Genomic DNA, 21,853 nt, shown 5'->3' on the forward strand with positions numbered 1-21,853 from the left:
CCGTGAAATTTATTCTACTATTAAAGGGTAAAAAGATTAGGAAACACCAACTTAATACAAAATTATTTACTTTCATTATTCAATTATTGAAGACGCCACAAGGTTCAAATCTGGTGACAAATTCTGGATGACGTGCTTATAAAGGGATGCCGCATCACCAATACACAATCACACACACACACGCACGCACGCACGCACGCACGCACACACACACACACACACACACACACACACACACACACATACATACACAGACAGACAGACAGACTGACACATATACATACACATACACACAGACACACACACACGAGCACGCGCGCGCCTGTGTAAGCAGGGTCATTAAAAGGCAGGGATAAAGGGGGTCTGGTGGTCTGAACCTCAGCCATGCATTGCGCGCTTTGGCGCCGCGGCCTCTTCAGCGACAACATCAGGTGTTGGGTTTCTGTTTGTTGTGTTCACCAACACAGGCCTAAAAGACGCGCTGGATGTCGGCTCGGGCTCGGGCTCCCTCACACACACACACACACACACACACACACACACACACACACACACACACTGACCGAATTAACACCCAATAAAACAGCACGCCATTAACACCGTTTGGTGCAGAGCATCCCCCCCAAAACACTTATTCTATAATCCTATAATCATTTTATATCTCTAATCTTAATATTAAGAGAAAATAAAATGTATGTTCATGTCTTTGTTTATATTCTGAATAATAATAATAATAATAATAATAATAATAATAATAATAATAATAATGATGATAATAATAATAATAATACAAACTCATCTCTAAACAAAACCTTCTTAAAATATTTTCATCATCATTATTATAGTAGCAAATTATCATTTATATTTAAAAAAATTTAATATAATAGCAAATCTAGGGCATTTCACAAACTAACAAACAAGCAAAGAAATTAATAATTACTACACACTTTATATGTATGATATAAAATATCCTCAGGTGAATGATTTATAAAAGAATTTCATATTTAAACATATTCCCCAAGTCCGTATAATTATTTTTAAACAAAAATAAAATAATGTTCAGAATAAATGAATGAATAAATGAATGAGAAAATATTATATTATATTATATTATATTATATTCCCATCATGTTAATTTATTTTATAAACAAACTTTACATTAAAAATATCCTTCAATTAAATGTGCCATAATATTTTAATGTTACAAAGAAAGAAAGAAAAAAAAGAAAGAAAGAAAGAAAGAAAGAAAGAAAGAAAGAAAGAAAGAAAGAAAGAAAGAAAGAAAGAAAGAAAGAAAGAAAGAAAGAAAGAAGTGTGATGAGTGTGTTGTGGTTTATCACTCTCTACACAACTACACATAAACAAAATAAAAAAAAATTCACTTTAAGATCCACATATAGAAATATTTGAGAAAACTAAAAAACACTCCCCAAAGAAAACTTGACAAAAAACCTTTTAGAAGATCAGACTAAAAAGTCATAACGGCTTATAACAAGCTTGAGTGTTTTACGAAATGCAAAGAAAAACGTAAAGAAATATTAGAACCTCAGAAAAACCTGCCTGCGTTTAGGATTAAACGCTTTATCCAAAAGTCGCTCGGTGTATTTTAACTCGCATTCATTGCGTAATTTGTTGGTGATATCAGAGCATGATGCACAAGATCTCACCCAAACATCTGAGTTATAAATCTGGTGAATAAATCACTTCTTCAAACCAGAACCAACTGACTGCGTGAATCAGTGTAATCAGTGTTACGCGCTGTTGCGTGGCACTGAATGGGAGGGTTCACCATCAGAACACAAACACACACATAAGAGTGAACTTCCCACTTCTTCCCAACTTCAAGAAGCAGTTAATGGCACTTGGCGGAAGTGTGAGCTGAGAGTCAGACACCCCAGAAGATCGTGCGCTGTTACAACACAAACCTCTCCGTGGAAGCGATTCATCTTTGCGCGCTTTTATTTTTACGCACGGCTGCGCACGAATTGCGATCACCGCTGTTTTTTTCTTTCTTTTATCTAATCATTATTTGCAGCGGGAGCGCGCTCTCGGGCCTGCACAGCCTCGCCGTTGACTCGAGCCCGACTCTGTGCACGCGATGCTCGCCAGCCCGGTAACCTCGACGCCTTTTTCGGTTAAGGATATTTTAAAACTGGAACAACAGCATGTGTTCAACCAGCAGGGCTTTTCTGTGAGCCAGGAGGCGCAGTCTTTGCAGTTTCAGTGCATGCACAGTGCGCTCAGCCGGAGCCTGGAGCTGCTCTACAGCCCGGACAAACCCGCCTTCAGTCCCGGGGAGCAGATCAAATGCGCCCTCGGCCATGACGACTTCGGCTCTTGCGGCTCTCCGACAGAAGAGGAGAGAGATCATCAAAGCTCGAACTCAGGTAAAGGGAAAGAAATTCATAATAATAATAATAATAATAATAATAATAATAATAATAACAGCTGTATATCACATGATCTTTTGTGTATTATATATATAAATAACTTGCATTCTAAATGTTGTGCTACCAATAAACTTCCTTTTTAAATCCAAGAGGTGCATAGAAGTTATTCAATTATAGATTTTGGTCCTTAAGGTCCACCAATGTGGTTTAATCTTTTTATTTTTTACTTTCAAAGGCTTCCAGGTAAAAAACTACACAGTGAAAGTATAAAACAATATGTCTAATTTATAAGGACCACCCAATTAATGATCAATAAAGTGCAGTATATGGTCTGGTTTTTATTAATTCTTAGTGTACACTGTTATTAAAAGTGTTGTGCTGTTGATCTATCTATCTATCTATCTATCTATCTATCTATCTATCTATCTATCTATCTATCTATAACTTGCTGACAGTACACATTCAAGTACAATATTTTATATTGATTTGTTATTATAATTGTACAATGACGGTAAAAAAAAAACAGAAACCGTTATTAAAAACAAACAAAAATAAAATACAAGTAAAACATTAATAATTCATTTAAAATATCAGTACAAATCTATAAAATCTGAGGTCTATTAAATGATTAAGAGAATGAAGATTACTTTCAAGGAGCTGACGAATTTATATATAAATGTTGTCTAAGGTCTTAATACTTTAATAATAATAACAATAATAATAATAATGATAGTAATAATAATAATAATAATAATAATAATAATAATAATAATAATATTAATGATGGTAATAATAATAGTATTAATAATAATAATAATAATAATAATAATAATAATAATAATAATAATAGCGTTTCTATTGCTGACTAAATTATAGAATGTGTTTCCAATTTATACGTCAAAAAACAACAAAAAAATAGCACTGAGCATTAGATCTTTTCTTAAACATGGTTACCTTTAAAAAAAATTCTAATAATACAAATGTACAAAGAAAAGAGTGAACCAAAAATGGTGCCGTTCCAGCCACAAAGAATAGTATGTCATTGTTATAATACACATTATTTTCTGAAAGTGTAAAATTGATATGAACATGATATAAATAAGAAGGTGAAATGATTGTGAGCCTGAACCCCTCCTGTAGATGTTCATTCCATTGTATTATGGAAAAATAATATAATATAATATAATATAATATAATATAATATAATATAATATAATATAATATAATATAATATAATATAATACAATATAATTGTTTGTACATGTATGTCATTGTTTTCTGGTCTGTTTTTTCACACAGGTGTATGTGAATTAGAGGAGTCGAGCTGCGTGGACGGAAAACCGGAAGCGTCTGGTGCAGAAGACAACAGACCGAAGCCACGCTCTCGCCGGAAACCGCGCGTGCTCTTCTCGCAGACTCAGGTGTTCGAGCTCGAGCGGCGTTTCAAGCAGCAGCGCTACCTGTCCGCGCCGGAGCGCGAGCAGCTCGCCGCCGTGCTCAAGCTCACCTCCACGCAGGTCAAGATCTGGTTCCAGAACAGGAGGTACAAGTGCAAGAGGCAGCGGCAGGATAAGAGCTTGGAGCTGGCCGGGGGTCACCCTCTGCCCCCGCGCAGGGTCGCCGTCCCGGTGCTCGTGCGTGATGGGAAGCCCTGCCTCGGCGGAAGCCACGCGGCGCCCTATAACGTCGCGGTGGGCACGTACCCGTACAACAGCTACTACAACAGTTATGGAAATAATCCATACGCCTGTAACATCAGCTCGATGCCATCGTTCAGCAACAGCACGCAAATTCCTAATCACATAATGGACATGAATCTCAGCATGGCAGGTGCTGATGGAGCTCTTGGACAGCAAGGACCGTTTCAGACCGCGTTAACCGGAATCCGAGCGTGGTGAAGACACTGTGGACATAAAGACTCGGAACCTGGTACTCACAATGGCATGTGATAAGACTGAGATGAGAGAGTGAGCCCCATAAAATTGCATGGTACAGATCACTACGGTTATGGATCACACTGACAAGCCGTGCAAAAAAAAGCAAAAATGTCCCAGTGTTTTCCAAAAGGAAATGCATGCATCATAAAATTGTGTGCGAAGACTGTAATATGATTTAATTATGATTTTTTTTTTTAACACTTTGGCGGTTTCGGTGATTTTATGTGCAAATGTTTTGTGTATAAACATTTTTTTATAATAATAAAATATACTTCTTATTAACACTATTACATATTCATTTGTTTTATAAACTACCTTTTCTGATTTCTTACAGTGTCAAATATCATCTGACTTGCTTACAGGTGTGTGTTTAAAATTTTTCTTTGGATTTTTGTAAAATTCCTGGGATCAATCCCTTTTAAAACATCCTGGATTCTGGACTGAAAAAATCATGATTATTTCGCCTATGAAAAATATTTCAAGATCTAACTGTTTCTAAATTATTTTTAAAATAATTATATATTTTAAGAAAAAAAACGTGACAATCTATGTGTTATTTCAGAGGAATATTAAATAATTTTGTCCAGAATAATTTAACAATATAAAGAATTAGGGCTTAAGTTGGAGTATTTCCATTCCACATTATTTAAAAAAAATGATTGACCTCATAATTAAAACCATGTATATTTGAAAAATCTTATACCTGGCTCTAAATTATGACTAATATGTCTTTTTATTTGGAAATATAACTATAAATCTAAAACAAAAAAATAACTGCATATTTGTGTAGTGCAATAAATACATGCAATATCTATATTGATGATGAGGTCAGTATGAAATAAAAAATATCATATAAAAAATATATTCTTATTCTAATAAAAAGCAGATTTTTCCAGAAATGTAGATTCTCAAACACATGCTGCTAAATGTTTTATTTGTTTATTTGTTTTACGCGATTAAAAAATATCTCTAACAATGGACACAGTATCACTGACACAAGGTTTTATTTAGTTTTTTTTTCTATTTTTCAATTGTTATTAGACTTTGAGAATATAAACGTATTATTATAATTTTTGTAGTTTATTTATAGGCCAGATGTTCAGTCGGCACACATCTGGCTCACGTCTGCTGAGTTCCGACGCAACTAAAAACTTTTAAAAGTGTTAAAAAATAAGACTAATAGAAAAAAAATACATGAACTAAAATGAGAAATAAGATGCCTAAAAAAGATCTTGAAATGTATTTACGCATAATTTAATTCCAAGCGCAACATTTACAGTAAATAAACTGAATTATCAGTGTTGAATTATTTCCTCTCAGTCCGACACGTGTAATCAGGAGCTATTAAAAACAGGTGTTAATGCAACACTTACAGACCTAATAGGGTAATAAATCGGGGTAGTTGCTGACAGACTGAAGAGCAATACGCGCACTGTAAAACATCTAATGGAGCTATCAGTTCAATTAGGTCTAATCTCTTCCATCTTAATGCGGCGCGATGAGCTTGTCATTGGAGTCCCATTAGGCAAACAGATAACGCAGGAGCACTGGGCTGATAAGACAGAAAAAGGACCTGAGAGTAAACAGAGGAGCAGACACACCGGCACTGCATGGCTCACACCACCGGACACACCGCCGGCAGCCACCACATCACACCCAGGAGCCTGTAGACCTCCTCACCTGTACACTATTTTACACAGCGACTTAAATCAGAAGCACAGGGCTCAAGTGTTGCATTCCTTTTTTTTTCAGCTACTCTAGATTTGCTGAAATGCTTCAAATGTGTGTAGTCACACATTTCCGTTGTATTCACGTGCCATGCAAAATGCTATGCGATGCAAATGCTATTATTATGAGACTTTTTTCTTCGATAGTATAAACTGTACCGGGGTCTAAAACGTTTTGCAAGCGTCAATGGGCCCATTTTAATTCGGATATATAAATATATACGTATGGTGTTCTATATATCTATATAGAACACCAAGTGTTCAAAGTACTACATAAATATAGACCACACACACATACTGTAAAGCCTATAGGTTTAATTTACAAACAAAATCCAATCTACCCAAACCATCAGACCAAATATTTTAATAAGTGATCAATATTCTGCTTGACTCATTCGATTATACATTGTACTTTTAAAAGGCCATTCACTTGGGCTCACACCAATAATTGAAATCATACATCTAAAACACTTTCTGTAAAACTCTAGAAAACAAACCACAGTCCCTTTAATGTCCTTAAACCCTGCTTTTAACAACTAGTCTTTCTAAAACACTAAGCTGTGGTAGATCAAGCTCTCTGACTTTATAAGCTCTGATTGTTTAAGCTTTATACTGCCAAATTCTGCCTATCTGTAGTAAATCTAGAACATAGACTAGCATTATAAAATTCTGTTTAGCTCTATAATTCGAAGAAACTGGCTATTTTTAGTAGATCTAGAGCACTAGCCAACTAGCCAACTATACTGTAATTGTAGAATTATTATTATATATAATATTTTAAAAAATAATTAAATAAATTTATAAATGTAGAACATCTAGAACACTGAGTAGCATAATAATTATTGAATATTGACACACATTAGTAATTCTAAGACAGTGACAGTCTGTCGTTGATCCACAGACCCTGACTAGCATCATAATTACAGAACAAAGGAATATAAGACAGTGAGCAGACACTGACCATTGACAAACTTTGGTGATTCTAAAACACTGAATATTTGTATTCATTCTAGATCATTGACAAATCATTGGTCAAAACTGATTATTTTTAGCCTTTCTGCGACACTAACTAGCTGTCGAAGCTCTAAAACACCGATTATCTATCTGTATGCATTTTTTATTCTTTGCATATTACTTAGCTGTAGTAATAATTTTGATAATTTAGTAATTTAATTGTAATAGAATAAGAGACTATTTATCTATTGTAGCTATAGGACACTGACTAGCTTTAGTAATTGTACAACACTAACTAGCTGTTGTAGCTCTAGAACACTGAATAGACTTAGCAATTCAAAAAAAATATCTATCTATCGCAGCTCTCAAACACTCACTATTTATAGTAACTCTACAACAGTAGCATTGGAACACTAACATTAGTAATTCTAAGATATTGCAAAGCTGTAGTATCTTTGGAACACTAAATAGCTTTAGTAAAATCTAAAAAAAAAAAAGTGAAAAAACATTGCTGAAAAAATAACAATAAAACGTTAGCTTTTGTCATTCTAAAACATTTCTAGCGGTAGTCATTGTAAAACACTGACTAGCTTCTATTATACAACATTACCAACCTATACTAGCTTTAAAACACTCACTGGCTTACGTATTTCAAAAAGAGATCTAAATAAACTCTAGAACACTGAGTAGATTTAGTAATTCTAAAACACTTACTAGCTGTAGTAGCTTTAGAACACTGACTAGCTTTAATTATACATTAATAACTAGTTGTATTGGTTTTCAAACACTGACTAGCATTGATTATCTATCTATCTATCTATCTATCTATCTATCTATCTATCTATCTATCTATCTATCTATCTATCTATCTATCTATCTATCTATCGCAGCTCTGGAACACTGACTAGCTTCAATAATTCTAAAACACTAACTAGCTGTATTGGCTTTCGAACACTGACTAGCATTGATTATCTATCTATCTATCTATCTATCTATCTATCTATCTATCTATCTATCTATCTATCTATCTATCTATCTATCTATCTATCTATCTATCTATTTATCTATCGCAGCTCTAAAACACTGACTAGCTTTATTAAGTCAAAAAGAGACTATTAGTTCACATATACATGTATTATTTTATATGAATAATGTTGCTATATTGCTCCACTATAATGAAGTACATCATAATTAATATTTAAATATTAATCATGACTGAGTATTGGTAAAGATTTTAAAGTGAGATGTGTCCTTGCCCTCATTGTTATGGTCCAATCAACTGTTTAAAATATAAAAATGTTTTTTATCAAAAAGCTTCTACCCTTTTTGGGCACCACAGCAAGTCAATTAAAAAAAAGTGAATAATATGCAAATTGCACTCAGTAATTGTTGTCTACATACAATTAGTAATTAACAATCTGTAAGGTTTTATTAAAGAACATCTCTGTGTGATTACACCGGTGATAAATCATGCAGTCAAAACAAAACTAAAAAAGTAGTGTATCATTGACAGTTATGGAAAGTGAAACTGAAGTGCTTTCTCGAAGGATAAATCTTGTCCTAGTTAAGCTTGATATCTGACTCGTGGGTGTCTCTATGGCGAGGATCAGGGTGGAGATACAAACACTCTCAAAAGTCTCATTAACGCTGAAGCCAGATAAGGCAAAAAGATGCCTATACGGCTTGGAGCAATATTTAGCAGACTGATAAGAGACATGTACACAGCTAAGAGCAGTATTTGGCAGCAGGCAGACAGAGTGGAGACTGCAGCCACTTGAAGCGATCAGATAAGCTGTGTGTGTGTGTGTGTGTGTGTGTGTGTGTGTGTGTGTGTGTGTGTGTGTGTGTGTGTGTGTGTGTGTGTTTCAGTAGGTAGGAATGTGTATGTGCAACATGTAAGAGTAAGACCCTGTGTTGAGTTTGGGTTTAGATGTTTATGTGTGTGTTGGGGGTAATATCCTCGTAGGCACCCACAAGAATAGGAATGGGACAGCTTTGAGATGAAGACATATGGATGGTCCTTACTGAAAATCTACAGCCAAAAGATTTCCTTGTGGCTGCCAGGAGGTAATGGATAGATGTTTGTGTAACACATAATTTATTGTTGTCATTTGTAGGTCCTCACAAGGATAGTACAACCAAAATATCTGTGTGTGTGTGTGTGTGTGTGTGTGTGTGTGTGTGTGTGTGTGTGTGTTTGAGTGAGTGAATGAGTGATAGATTGTGTGTCTAAATGTGTGTGTGTGTGTGTGTGTGTGTGTGTGTGTGTGTGTGTGTGTGTGTGTGTGTGTGTGTGTGTGTCGGAATTAATTTGTGTAACACATAATTAATTGTTGTCGCTTGAAGGTCCTCACAAGGATAGTACAACCAAGATATCTGTGCGTGTGAGTGTTTGTGTGTGTGTGTGTGTGTGCGTGTGTCAGAATTCATTTGTGTAACACATAATTAATTGTTGTCATTTGAAGGTCCTCACAAGGATAGTACAACCAAAAAATCTGTGTGTGTGTGTGTGTGTGTGTGTGTGTGTGTGTGTGTGTGTGTGTGTGTGTGTGTGTGTGTGTGTGTGTGTGTAAGTGAATGAGTGATAGATCGTGTGTCTAAGTGTGTGTGAGCGCACGTGTGTGTGTGTGTGTGTGTGTGTGTGTGTGTTTGTGTGTCGGAAGCAACATTCAGCACAAGCCACGGGGCAGGTCTACAGGAAGAGATGTGATCTGAGACAAACTCAGTCTGTCAGTGACAGACAGGCTAAGACAATAGAGGCCTGGTTCATAGCTGCACTCTCTCGGCTCTTAGAGAGACGCAAGCCTAGACACACACCAGGAGAATTTGTGACAAATACAATGCACATTTAAAAACTTTTAAATGAAAATTATTTTTAGTAAATTTCAGTGTTTGCTTGTAAAGTCGCAATTATGCCTTATTTTCAAGCTGATAATAAACCTAAATAAATAAGACCTCATTTATTCCTTACATATTACTCAACTTTGCTCTGTTGCTATCCAGTGTCTCTTCGTCACTTAAGAGCTCAAAGATTTTGCATGTAATTTGCACAATAGTAACCAGCATACATTCGGAATTTTCTTTTGTCCATAATGTTGAAACAACCAGCAGATGAAATTCCCACAGTCGTGTTTGAAGCTTTTTTTGGAGCTTCCGGGGACCCATGAATTTTCCAAACAGCGATAAAGACTGGCAGCTTCTAAACAAATACTACCATTTGTATCCATAAGCACACACACAACAAGCCTTAGAAAAACCACTCTGCACACATTTAATGACTCATACAGAAGACCGTCTTCTTCGCATCCAAAACAAAATCAATTGTTACAAACCTTCGGACGAATAAAGGCTGAATGTCCAAAAAGAGACACTTGGACCCTGTCAAAACTGACATGACACATCTGTCTGCACTTACGACGCATCACTCAGCTGTCCTCCATCTATAAACACACTCTTGTCCTCTGGCCAAACATGCTTAAACTTAGCAGAATACTGGCAAGATGAGATTGTTAACGACCTCGATGCCGAAAAGCCACTTCCTTTTGCCTGACCTTTCTTGCTTTTATCAGGAATGGACTGTAATTTACAATCTTCAAAAAAGTCCAGCCTTGGACAGACACAGATTTGTGTACGTTGCAGATGCAGTAAATAACAATGGAGCTTTTCAGTTGAAGAAAAGACAGATAAATTGGTCATGTGAAAAAGAAATTGAATAAATCAAGAAAAAAATGGTGTTACAATAAATGCTTAATGCAACCCTCTATTGTTTTTTAAAATATTGGAAACACACAGACACACATTATATATACATACATCAGAATCCTATTCACCCTACAGAATTACATGTGGATCACATGAGAAAAATGATTTATGTGGGAAAAAAACAGCTGTGAAAATGAGAGTTGGAAAAAAATCACAAGTAAAAAAAAAATACAAAATTAAATACAAAAATAATAATAATAAACATTTCACTAATGTGAAAACAATTAGCGCATGACGATTGATTGAGGATTAACACCATATAAAAAAATATTAAATAACACGGGAGTGTCATGTGAATCATGTAGAAAAAAAAGGGAGAATAATAATGAATATGAATTTTTCTTTTCTATCCAAAAACAGACAATTATAAAGCATTCAATATTTAAAATGAATATGGACCATAATAAAGTTGTTAAAAAAAAGTAATGCTTGGTACTGTGTTTAAATACCAATATAAAATTGCAATTCTTCAACAACTTCAATGTTCGTTTGAAACGTCAAAAACACGGTAAGTAACGTCACACAAAAAGGTCACACGATCACACAATCAAAGCTTGTGCGAGCTTTAAGTCACTGTGCGACTAGAGAAGACTTTAAATGCTGCTGGAGTTGGGATGGGATTTAAAATCGAATGATCTCATAATTGTGGTATAGCGTTGCTTTGAATGCTTTCGAAACTGAAGGAACAAATTGGCATTTCATAACACTGCTTCAGCAATATTTAGCATGCACTCTTTGTGTGTGTGAAAGTGTGTAAGAGGCCTGAAAGAGAGTGCACCTGCGTAGAAGAGCCGATATCCAAGGGCTGTTTATTCAGTGAATGCAGACATTCTGTCACTCAGGCTTTCACAGTGTGAGCCAAATGCGCACTTTATCTCTCTGAAAACACCAACATTTCTGCCTCGACCAGTCGGATGTCACTTTTAAGACAAGCTTATAGGAGTCTCAACAGATACCGCATCATCCTTTTAGGATGGGTGTCCTTGAGGCCTTCTGAAAGAAGCTGAGAACAACAAAATAAAATTTGAAAGTTGCTATTTGCATAGCTTATATAGAGGTCATGAAGAGTGTGTTTTGTCTGTAGTGTGTGTCTGTAATGAAATCTTGCCACATAGTTCCCTCTGCTGGTTACACGGTGTAAGTACACACATCTCTATCCAACAGTGTAGCACAAAAAGATCTTTATCAAACAAAATGATAGGGATATGTGACTTTTCTAGCCATATCTTTACCACAAAGCTGAAGGCATACAATTTTATGAAACATTTTTGGATGCAGTAGCATTAAAATCCCTGTGCACAAAGCCAGCTCCATGAAAATATGCTTAACATGGGTTGGCGTGGAAGATCTCATGCTACAGAGCTCTAACCTCAATCCTACTGACCACCCTTGGGATGTTTTGGAAAGCTGACTGCACCCCAGGCCTCCTCACCTCACTTATTTCAGTACAGTTCTTTACTAGGACCCTTGTGGCTAAATAAACACAAATCTCCACAAAAACCCTCCAAAATCTAGTAGAACATAAGAAGTAAATGTGGAATAAGGCGCTCAAAAAGCACATACCAACCGTATCATCAGGTGTCCACGTACGTGAAATGAAAGAGCTGCATTGCATGATCATTTACAGACAGTGTGTAATGTCTACACAAGGATTTGCAAGTGCAAGCACTGAAACGGTCTTCTGTCACTTATGTATGCGAGAACCAGCCAAAACAAAACAAACCCGATGTCATAACCAAACACAATTACCTGGCCATGTGCTGCCTTTTTGGAGAGTGCTGACAGATATCAGTTAAGCCCCCGTTTGGTGCTACTAAGGATCTTTTGTGAAAAAGATTTTTACTGCTTTACTGCCATGGTGACCATGATCTTGTGTGAAAACAAAGATCATGCCTCATAGTCAAGTCTTTCACAGGATCAATCCCATCTTTTAGTAATGGTGACCAAATCTGTTTACACAATAGGGAGTCTGACCTTTAGATCTTTATTTATATCAATGGGTCCTGTACGAAGGTGCACCGTGGTGAAACATCGGCAGGAAAAATCCTCGGTGTGCCCAAACAATGCACATTAAACATCATTCAGACCTTATTTGACTTCAGATGATGCCTCAGATTTGTTCAGCACAAAGATAAATATAAATGATAAATCAGATTCAAGCTAAAAATTGTATATACATTAAAAAAAGGATGGATTTTGCAGCCAGGTTACAACTACAATCTGAGCTGACCAATCAGATTCCAGAATTCAGCAACGCTATGGTATAAATTGAAACACTGCACTGGTATACACGGGCAACCTGGAATACACATTAGTCCAGTGTATCTGTGGAAGGACCCTGAATGGGAGGCCAGGTAATTATTGGGCGCTGCACACATACACACAACACATAGACACAATTTTTCCTGAATGCAGAATGTCGTCTATCTCACACCATCATGAATTTTTTTATTTAATCCTGATCTTTGGTTACATAATTTGTGGCGTTTCCAGATTTTTTTTTTAGTTCTCTGGTTTTCCTGGTTTCCTCATAAATTCCAAAACATGCCAGCAGGTGGATTTAATCCCTGAGGGAAAATAAATAACTCGCCACTAGAGGGCACCACCTGTCTACTCTTTCTTCCTCAGTAGATTTGTTCTGCCAGAATAGTCCATGCAAAAACAGGTGCTGTTTCAGTCAATAGAAAAACAGAAGGAGAAATTGGTAGTAATTGTTAAAATGTGAAGTGAAATATTATATATTCCTGTTTGTGTAAGTTTATTCAAAACTACAGTTGTAAAGTAAGTTGTAAAGACTCACTTCCTGTAAGCACTGGATCCTGAGCATGACTCAGGTTTGAGGTGGAAGCGAAGCCTATGCGGCGGCACTGTGTGTGAAAAGGGACTGGCAAGTTTTTTGAGGGACGAAGGAAACCATAGAACCCAGAGGAAAACCCTGCTGGACATGGTGGAGACTTGAGACAAGCTCAGGATCAAAAAAGGAAACTTTAAAGCTGGAAGACAGCAGCACAACCTATGTTAAAAAAAGAAAAACAATATATAACATTATTTCTTCATGCATGTAAATGTATTTATCAGTTGCTTGACTTGAAAAGATAAAGAAACATGGACGGCCGTTGTTCTTAGTGCGTCGTCTTGTCACCAAGTGAGTATGACGTACAGCTTCCTGCCGACGGGGTCAGATTCTAACTAGCTCACATCTGGCCTAGGACAAGCAAGCGGTGCCACAGCTCCCCTCCCTGTGGTGTTAGTGTAGTGCCCAGGGGTCAGGGGAGAAACAAGGAGTAGCCTTACATAAGCGGTGTGAAATGCTTGTTCGATTACGACTTACTTGTTTAGCATGACCACAGGATGACACACGCATCCACCGAGGCAGAGAAGACTGAATTGTGCGCTTGTGCAATTAAGATAGGCATCGGGCGATATACAAAACAGGAAAAAGTCTCCATCAAAGAGCTGAGGGATAAAGATGCGTTATGCAGGCAGCCTGTTCTGTGTATGTAAGAGAGAGGACAGAAAGATTACTCAAGGTGAACCTTATCAGTTAAACCATCTCGAAGTTTACAAGACAATATGACAAATGAAATGAGGTAAAAATCGAAAACAAATAAAAATAAACTGATGACGTTCTTGCAGCAGAAACTCGGCACCGAAGAACAATATTATGGGATGCAAAGCGTGCTTTTTTTTAGGAGGGTTTTTACTCAGTCACATTTCATAAGAAAGGAATAATTATGCCAATTTTGGAACAACATGGCAGCCACCGTTGTAATATCGAATTTCTAAGCTCTCTATATTAGTCAATGTTTTCTAGATATGTCAGTATTTATGTTGTATAATGCAATGCAGACAATCATATTTTTTTTTTATTTTGCTAATAATTTAAGTCATAAACCAAGGTTTATTTTATACAGTATTACCCAGAATTACTACAATTATTATTATAATTAAGTATGGATAATTTTTTAAATTATGCTAGTAATTTGAGTAATAATTCAGGTTAATTTCCAGTATTACCAAGAATTATTATTATTATTATTATTATTATTATTATTATTATTATTATTATTATTAATTACACATTTTGATCAGGTGTGCACTGTGGTGCACTGACAGGAATGCCATTGTTGTAATGCCTCTTTTTTACAAATACTGCAAAGAAAAAAACATGAATTCTGCTTAAATGTGAAATCTTTGCCTTCTCACTTCCAGGACACCTTGTGTGGAATGAACATGTGGGGTCAGTCCTAGCCTTCATAAAGTCAGCAGGACGTGTTAACTGATCCGACTAGAGACAGTATTTTAGGGGACAGTAGTGGGAGGTCATGTCAGGGGGACAATGGCCCCGTTTGTCAATCTTGCATCATGTATTATGCCAAACAGACTCCCCGCTCTCATGGGGCCCATGTGGCCTTTACCCCCTCTCTCCCTCTCTCTTGTTCCCTGCAAATGTCTCTCTCTCTCTTGCCTCTTTGCTTTACATTGCAGGGTTAAACAGAAGCGTACAGGGGGCACGACAAACAAACAGGCATGCAACGTGGTGTGTGTCAGGAGCAGGAGCCGCATCTCAATATGCTGGACGCATTAGCGGCGTAAGGAGGGGGCCACCCACCATGACCCTGCCTGACCGCGGAGACGCTCTGCCAGTTTCCCCTGGATCTCACCCGAAGCCTGATGCGCAGAGCCGGCAGGAGAGTCCTCATCTCCAGTTTCATAATAAATCTCGTCAGCTCCTCAACAGTCTAAGCTGAAGAGTGAGACTAACGCAAATGAGAAACACCTGAAGATTAGTTTCATCTATGTAGTGACTGGAGTAAATGTGTTAATGCTAAACTATAGCTCAAATAGAGCTTTCAAATTACTTATGACCAATAATTGAAGTGTTTACTACTTAACATTGTGACTAATGTCAGGAACAGTTTGTACAAATTCCTGAGTGATTGCTTAATTAAAAAAAAAAAAAAAAAAGTAGAAATTACCTAACAGTAGTGTAGAAGTAAAAAATAAATATCTAAACACATTTTAATAACAATTTTAATCATCATCATCACCATAATCTACTATTACTACTACTACTACTAATAATAATAATAATAATAATTATTATTATTATTATTATTATTAGAATAATAACAGATGATTTATTATGCTCGAAACAACTCTATCTATCTATCTATCTATCTATCTATCTATCTATCTATCTATCTATCTATCTATCTGTCTGTCTGTCTGTCTGTCTGTCTGTCTGTCTGTCTGTCTGTCTACCTGTCTATCTATCTATCTATCTATCTATCTATCTATCTATCTATCTGTCTGTCTGTCTGTCTGTCTGTCTGTCTGTCTACCTGTCTATCTATCTATCTATCTATCTATCTATCATCTATCTATCTATCTATCTATCTATCTATCTATCATCTATCTGTCTGTCTGTCTGTCTGTCTGTCTGTCTATCTATCTCTATCTATCTATGTATCTGTCTGTCTATATATCTATGTATGTATGTATGTATGTATGTATCTGTCTGTCTGTCTGTCTGTCTGTCTGTCTGTCTATCTATCTATCTATCTATCTATCTATCTATCTATCTATCTAAGTAAAACAAGTTAAAGAAGTGGAAGACACTTGGGGAATAAAGTAAAATCTGGTTTTGCCATCATGCCCCTGGTGACGTCACGCTGGGAGTCAGCCTTATAAGTGAAGGGCCTCCTTACAGTGAGAGTGAAACAGAGAAGCTGTCACAGCTCTACTTCACACACACACACACACGCGCGCGGGCAAACACACACACACATTACTGAGGACTAAGGGTTACCTGCACATAGAAAGACACGGAGAGACTTCGTGGATCCTCTGCCAGCTGAGATGGCGTCCTCAAACAGGCCGCTGACGTCTTTCTTCATTGAAGACATCCTGTCTATGAGAGAGGAAAAGGGGGACGAGACGATCGGAAGTTCAGCTGAAGGCCAGAGCGACTCACGGTGTTGTAAAGTGAGAGGAGAATCCCACGACCCTCTCTTGATCGAGGAGTTCTCCCGGAGCCCTGGTGAGACACAGAGGGCATCTTTTGCTCATAAATATATCGACAGAAATGTTTATATATATATATATATATATATATATATATATATATATATATATATATATATATATATATATATATATTTAATTGCATATGTATAACATTTACCTGCAAATATTTTTTATTTACTAATTTTTTTTTTTTTTTTTTTTGTGTGGTTACTTTATATGTTGGTTTGTTTGTTTACTTATTGATTATTATCGATTGATTTATTTATTTATTTTTAACACAGCTTCGCCCGACGACTCGTGCACGACGGAAAGGACGAGCTCGCCGACAGACGCGACGGCCGACGCCGACGAGCCGAGCCACGCGCAGACTCTGGCGCAGAAGCAGAAGCGCTCGCGCGCCGCCTTCACGCACCTGCAAGTGCTCGAGCTGGAGAAGCAGTTCAGCCGCCAGCGCTACCTCTCCGCGCCCGAGCGCGCGCACCTGGCCTCCGCGCTGCGCCTCACCGAGACCCAGGTGAAGATCTGGTTCCAGAACCGGCGGTACAAAACCAAGCGGAGGCAGCAGCTGGACTGTTGCCGCAAGTCGGGAGGAAATGTCGTGGGGGGAGCAGCAGCCGCCGCAGTCGCGGCCGAGGAGGACTTTCTCAGAGCGTCGCTGCTCGCCACGGTGTACGCGTGCTACCCAAGTCGGCCGCGCGTGTACGATCCACACGGACTGGGCGCGTGGAGGCCCACTGTGTGGTGACAGGACACCGGGGGGAGGGGGGCTGGCTTTCAGTCAGAAACTGTCCATGCAGCTAATGTGTTTTATTCTATCTTGTACAGCTTTTTTATCCATAAATAAAATTATGTTTTTATTAAGTCCTGCATAATTTTGTATATTTTATTTATAATAACAACAACAATAATAATAGCAGTAATCATCGTCATCATCATCAATTATATTGTGTGGCAATAATTATTAGGAAAATTGTGTAATAGTGTACAGTATAGTGAAAATATGTTTCATACCCCTTCCTTGGAAGCCTTTTGTCTAGAAAATCCTCTATGACACTGCTGGTTTCTGGGCCCATGTTAGCTACTGATGTAATTTATTGGGGTGGGGGACGGTGTTTTTTTTTTTTTATTGCCTTATCACAAATAACTAATCTAGATATGGTCAATTACGACCTAATACAAACATAGCAAACAAACATTGATGTATTCTCCGCATGATGGCAGTGTTTTAAATCATTTTTTTAATGCTGTGTGCATTATTTACTCCAGGTTCCAGTTTATGATTGCAAATCCAATACAACGTACCCCGAGTGACCCTGAAGGATTCTTATTAATAGTTATGAAAGTAGCTAAAAGATGGTGTATTGTAGATCGCCATTGGTGAAGCTTGATAAAACGTTTTACATTCTGTCATACATGCTGAAAGTCTAAAATCAGAAACTCTTGACTGACCTCTTGCATATGCCCAAGTTTGTACGATATAATTTATTAAGCACTAATTGACGCACCGCCCCGGAAACACATTACAAAATATTGAAATACTCAAGGCCTGATACTGAAACTGAGACCGAGAGAGAGAGAGAGAGAGAGAGAGAGAGAGAGAGAGAGAGATCGTATACCTCCTCCACGTGAATTTGCTTTCAAACATGTTGAAATCATTCCATTTCTATCAAGTCCTCCATTTAACAATGAGTCAGACTGAGTTTAAACCTTTGTAATAGTCCCAAAAGCTGCAGGCTGATAAGAGCAGATATGGGCGCTTTTGGCTGAAGCATGCAGGCTTTCTAAACACAGAGGTTCAAGATCGTTGAAGCAGATAGCAATCACGAGCGCCCATATCATCCTGTTCAACTTTGGTCAAATTTAGCATTGTGATATACTTGACAGACTGGATCGGACGGGCATACGCTCAGAGCGATATAGGCGATGCAGGAAACAGGGCTTAGCTAAACAGATGACCTGACGCTAACTTGTTCCGCAACAAGATAGGTGGAGGCCGTATCTAATGAAGTACTCCATTCAGAGATGACACACTCAGGTGCGTTTTCTGTTTAATAAGCATGATGTGGTCATTATGCGAGATTTAGGGAAGACAAATCAATTCTTTGGGTCATGAAACAATCTCGGTGGTCTAAAAGTGTCTAAAACACAAACAAATATTAAGGAGAAGAAGACAGGCAACTGTGCATTTGCCATCAATCAAGAATGACAACACGGCCATGTTTGGCTTAGTCTTGACTGTGTGTGTCTGATGGCGTAGAGGGAGGGCTTGAGCCAAACGTGCTACTTGGAAATACAAAATCAGATCCCGAATATGAAATTCAAATTTTGATGCATTAAAAAATGCATTTGTTCAGTTGAGTGAGAAGATGAGTGAGAAGACGTACCCAACCAGGGCAGCTACATAATTGTCATCTGAGACTTCTTGCCACTTAATAACAACAATCTGTGTGGTGGCATTGTTTTTTTTTTTTTTTTTTCATTTCAGGAGATAAGTGAAGGACAAAGATATGGTGGTTCCCTGTGCAGGAATAGGTGGAATGCCAACCACTTGGCCTGGTTCCAAAGCTCTTTCTCTGGAATGCAGTCCATGTCTAAGAAGTTGGTGCATTAACACGAACTATGGTTAGCTTTATGCTTTTAATAAGTCGCATATACATTTGTTAAGATTTGAAAGATGTAAAACTGTAGCAATTCATCATACTCCCAAGATCTATCAATGCATCCAGATTGACCTTCTTCACACTTACAACAGCGACCACATCTAATTTGTTGTGTGGATCATTATTTGGTAACAGTGACACATATGTGTAGCTTCTTGGTGTTTGTTCCTAACCATGTGTGTAATGGCTTTTATCAGGGTCAGTTTCTGATCACAGCGACGGCAGCATTGGGCTGTTTGACGTAACGTTTCTGAGCCTGATTCACAAAAAAGAAAACAATCAGCATCAATATATGTTTATTATTTTCCAAGAAATCCAATAATGTTTTATTTCATTTATACCACAGCAATTTGCAATGAATTTTTTCTCATTTGTTAATCAAAGTTCCAAAAAAAGTAAAAGTTCTGCATTCTGATGTCCTGAAGGGAGTCTTGGAAAAGGTATTGACTGGTAGCTGTTAAGCTCTGACACCACATACCTGTTTAATACATCTATGTTAAATAACACACATACTTTTTTATTGTGTTTTTAATTAGCTTTAGATAATGTGAAGCATCTGGCATACAAGAAGCAAAGGCATTAATAAAAAAAAACTGTGACGTGAGTTATTGTTATAAAAAATGTAGCAACACCTACTGAACAATCGGCAATTGACTGATCAAATTACAGGTCTTTGTTTGTCTGAATATGAATAAAATGCATTAGATTATTGGGTCAAATATGATGAAACTAGATGCTTTCTAAAGGTTTTTTTTTTCTTTCAAATAATTTGTTTAAAATACAAATGGACTTCCATTAAGTCAATTAGTGGAAGAGTCTAAAGCGCTAATTTTATTCTAAAATTGGCTTCGTGTTTGTGATACTAAAAAAAATGCTCAGTGTTTTCTTGGAAATATTTTTGGGAAATATTTCATTCAATGATATTTTCATAAATTCAGACTTATTACTATTTGTTTACTGGTTGTTCAGAATTTTGTGAATGTATGATAATGCTCTTAATAATTACTCTGCAACATTTCTGGTGTCTCCACATGAATTGCCACTTAGTCGAACAGGTTATTCTGAGTAAAAAAAAACTAACCCAACACCTCTTCACACCTGTTTGCGATCCAGACTCCATTCTCACGCAATCGCAGTTACAAAATCAACAAAAGAAGTGAGATAAAATTGAATGAGCTCTATGTAAAGCCTGACAGTTGTAATGTCGGGCTGGTTGTGATAGTATCTTTTTATATACAAAATTTTATTGTAATTTTTTTAAGTAAAAAGTGTTTGTGATGATGCAATGTTGCGATTTCTTGTTTGGGTGTTAGGTAGGTAGGTTTTGTGGATAGAAAAAAAATTGGCATAGTAAACCCTAAATGTGTTGATGTACATTTTTTTGTTTCGGTTTTACTCTGAAAAATATTATCAACCATGTTGATAATATTTGTCGACTGTCGAATTTGCTTTTTTAAAAATTTTGTCCCAAGTATAAACGCAGACCAGACGCTTTGTCCTGTCTCCGAAAATAAACGATTAAGTTTTTTATTCCCCTTAAAGCAAAAAATTATGAACAACACATGTAAACATCTACACATATACATTGATAGTCAGTGTTATGGAATGTCCATGAAACAAGTCCCAGTTATGATAAGACAAAGCAGTCAGAAAACGTTGATTCTCTGATAAGATTAAACTAAATGCAGATTGTTACAGCAAATAGCAATAATGCAGAATCCTTCTTCCGTCAAGAAAAACAAACTCTACTGACTGCTGACACTGGAGACTCCATCCATTCATGTTAAACAACTAAACGAACAATTATATATAAATAAATCAACGACTATATTTGTTTGTTTTAAAAACTGAATATTTAAATGGAATTTATAGAATCTACTGGAATCTGACAGAACTGTAGTAAATAGTACATATTCCATTAGATGATATTTACAAGTTGCTCAAAACAAACCAAGCTTACTCTGATTGCTAAACTAACCAACCAGCATGTACGTTTAATCACCTAAGAAACACTTTTAATGGAAAAAATTGGTATAAAAGAACAAAAAATTTTTTTTTTATCGTTACATTGTTATTTTACATCTTTACATGATTACACGAACTACTTTCTCTGAGCGCCAGTCAAATCTGGTGACATCTTCATTGCCCCAAAATGGAAGGAAGGACACTGTGGACATTTGTAATTTTTTTATGAGGGAATCTGGTCTATCAAACCATTTGATTGTTTTTTTTGCATTTTCCAAGCAAGTTCTATAGTCCAGAACACTTTATTGTTCAGGACAAACCATTCCCCTATTGTCCTTGCATGTGTTTATGATTCTTTTTTTCTCCACAACGTTCTTTGAAACAAATCCTGGAAAAGGGAGGGATCGAGGGAGAAGGGGAGTTTGCTG

At 36.9% G+C, this 21,853-nt stretch overlaps 2 protein-coding genes across 2 annotated transcripts; both read left to right on the forward strand.

The window, feature by feature from the left end:
- The first annotated feature begins 1,818 nt into the window (after nucleotides 1–1,818).
- On the forward strand, nucleotides 1,819–4,600 carry nkx2.7 (NK2 transcription factor related 7). The gene is made up of 2 exons (XM_046871741.1): nucleotides 1,819–2,387; nucleotides 3,690–4,600. The coding sequence occupies exons 1-2, from the start codon at nucleotides 2,099–2,101 to the stop codon at nucleotides 4,286–4,288; spliced, it is 888 nt and encodes a 295-aa protein (XP_046727697.1). The 5' UTR covers nucleotides 1,819–2,098; the 3' UTR covers nucleotides 4,289–4,600.
- Nucleotides 4,601–16,482: 11,882 nt separating this feature from the next.
- nkx3-1 (NK3 homeobox 1) lies at nucleotides 16,483–17,661 on the forward strand. Its single transcript, XM_046871814.1, has 2 exons — nucleotides 16,483–16,813; nucleotides 17,082–17,661. Exons 1-2 carry the CDS (start codon nucleotides 16,633–16,635, stop codon nucleotides 17,543–17,545), a joined length of 645 nt encoding a protein of 214 aa, XP_046727770.1. The 5' UTR covers nucleotides 16,483–16,632; the 3' UTR covers nucleotides 17,546–17,661.
- The last annotated feature ends 4,192 nt before the right edge of the window (nucleotides 17,662–21,853 follow it).

This window comes from Silurus meridionalis, chromosome 17 (genome assembly GCF_014805685.1).
Source record: "Silurus meridionalis isolate SWU-2019-XX chromosome 17, ASM1480568v1, whole genome shotgun sequence".
In the NCBI taxonomy this organism is placed as follows: Eukaryota; Metazoa; Chordata; class Actinopteri; order Siluriformes; family Siluridae; genus Silurus; species Silurus meridionalis.